This window comes from Ischnura elegans, chromosome 7, assembly GCF_921293095.1.
Source record: "Ischnura elegans chromosome 7, ioIscEleg1.1, whole genome shotgun sequence".
In the NCBI taxonomy this organism is placed as follows: Eukaryota; Metazoa; Arthropoda; class Insecta; order Odonata; family Coenagrionidae; genus Ischnura; species Ischnura elegans.
In genome coordinates, this window is record NC_060252.1 from 79106902 (window position 1) to 79108603 (window position 1702).

Consider the following 1702-nt stretch of genomic DNA (forward strand, 5'->3'; position numbering starts at 1 on the left):
TAGGTGGGAGACTACAATGGTTTTTTGTGTGCCCTATGGCTTGGCACCGGTGGCATTGTACCGGTATGGCAGGTTTCTTAAATATGTCTATTTTTATGCCTACTCCGGCAATGTGCTTTGTTGCCATGAATTTGGCGGCATCAATGGTGTTTTCTGTGATAATATGTATGGTTTGGGTAGGGTATTTGGGAACTGAGAGCGTTCCTTGATCACGTAATCTTTGAGATGGTCTAGTTGAGTAGATACGATGGCAGGAGAGAACGGGGAATCCTAGTTGTTGTAGGTCAGCAAGGATTTGTTCCTCTGGAATCGAGACAAAGATTCCGCGTAGTGCGAATTCTCTTCTCCTATTTTCAGGAAGAAAGTATGTATTGTAGGGTATGTTGAGATGTTTGAGTGTGTTTTGTGTGGCAAGAAAGTCGGCGGTTGTTGAATATTTGATTATTGCTGTGTTTTTGGATGTTGCGTGGGAAACTGGTGGGAATTCGCAGTTTTTTAGCAGTTGGGAGTGTAGAGTTGGCCATTTGGAGGTGCCGGCCAAGTGAATTGGAGGGATGTTGGATCGTTTTTTGGAAGTGTCGTGTGTTCTTTGCAAAGTGCTAGCTTCAGCATTGTTATTAGTAATGGTTGGTGATGGGCTGGTTGAGAGGAGATCGGCTTGTGCGATAATTGCGTGCGTTTCAGTGATATTGCTGCTATGAGGGATGGGAATGGTACTTGCTGGGCTATAGGGGGATGAGGTTGGCCTAGGGAGGCGGGAGTAGGGTTGTCAGAAGTTACCAGTGCTGTGGGAACGGGTTTTTGAGATTGCGTGATTTTGGCCCTCTTAAGGGCCACTTCGGTTTCCGCTTGTCCTAGGACAACGGGAGTCAGGTTTTCGTTATTGTAGGTGAGTGGAGATTTCATTTCTGTAATAATCTCAGAATTGGTCCTCTTAAGGGCCGGGGCTAGGTTGCCTTGAGGAGGCGCCTTGGAGGGGTTTGTTAATCTTTGAGGTTTGGGTTCAGGGGTGTTTACTGGATTTTCATTAGCCTTAGACTTTTTCCGAGATGTCTTACTGATGGCACCTTTGTTTTTGGCGTTATTGTCGTTGTCAGGAGCCAGAAGGGCGTATTTACTTGGTTGAGCAAAAATTGGGGTGACTATGACATTTTTTCCTCTGCTGCGCGAGGTGGGGTTTTGGGATTTGTTGTCCAGACTCTTACATGGGGGGGTTTGCGACTTTTGCCTCTGGCTGGCAGGGTTGGCAGGAGGAGTTAAAGTGGTTGGCGGTGGTGGAGCTGGTGTCGCAGCTGGAACGGGGTTGATTGTTGCGACGGGATTCAGCTTTACTGTTGTCACGGTGGCATTTAAGGTCCCTGCGAGGACCTCGAGGGCGTCCGGTGGTAGCCTGGCAATCAGGTCAGTGATCGCCCGCAGCAGTGCCGCGGGGTCATCACCGGCCGTTGTCTCGGTGCTCGGTTGGGCCGCCATGGACTCCATGGTGGCCTGTTGTCTCGTTGGGGAGGACAGGGGTGGCTTTACGGGCCTAACTCCCTAGCGAGGGGACCCGGCCGGGTCCCCCAGGCGTGCAATGAGTTAGACTCTAGTGCCTGGGGTAGCGGCCGGGACAACCTGGGGAGTCGCTATTGTGAAAAGGCACCACCCGGAGGTGATAACCACGGTGACCGGGTTCGATCGGTAGGTACGAGCCCAGTCAGCC

General features: G+C 50.9%; 1 protein-coding gene across 1 annotated transcript; it reads right to left on the bottom strand.

The window, feature by feature from the left end:
• Nucleotides 1-495: 495 nt before the first annotated feature.
• LOC124163019 (mucin-2-like) lies at nt 496-1482 on the bottom strand. The gene has a single exon (XM_046539801.1). It carries the CDS (start codon nt 1480-1482, stop codon nt 496-498), a length of 987 nt encoding a protein of 328 aa, XP_046395757.1.
• Between the last annotated feature and the right edge of the window lie 220 nt (nt 1483-1702).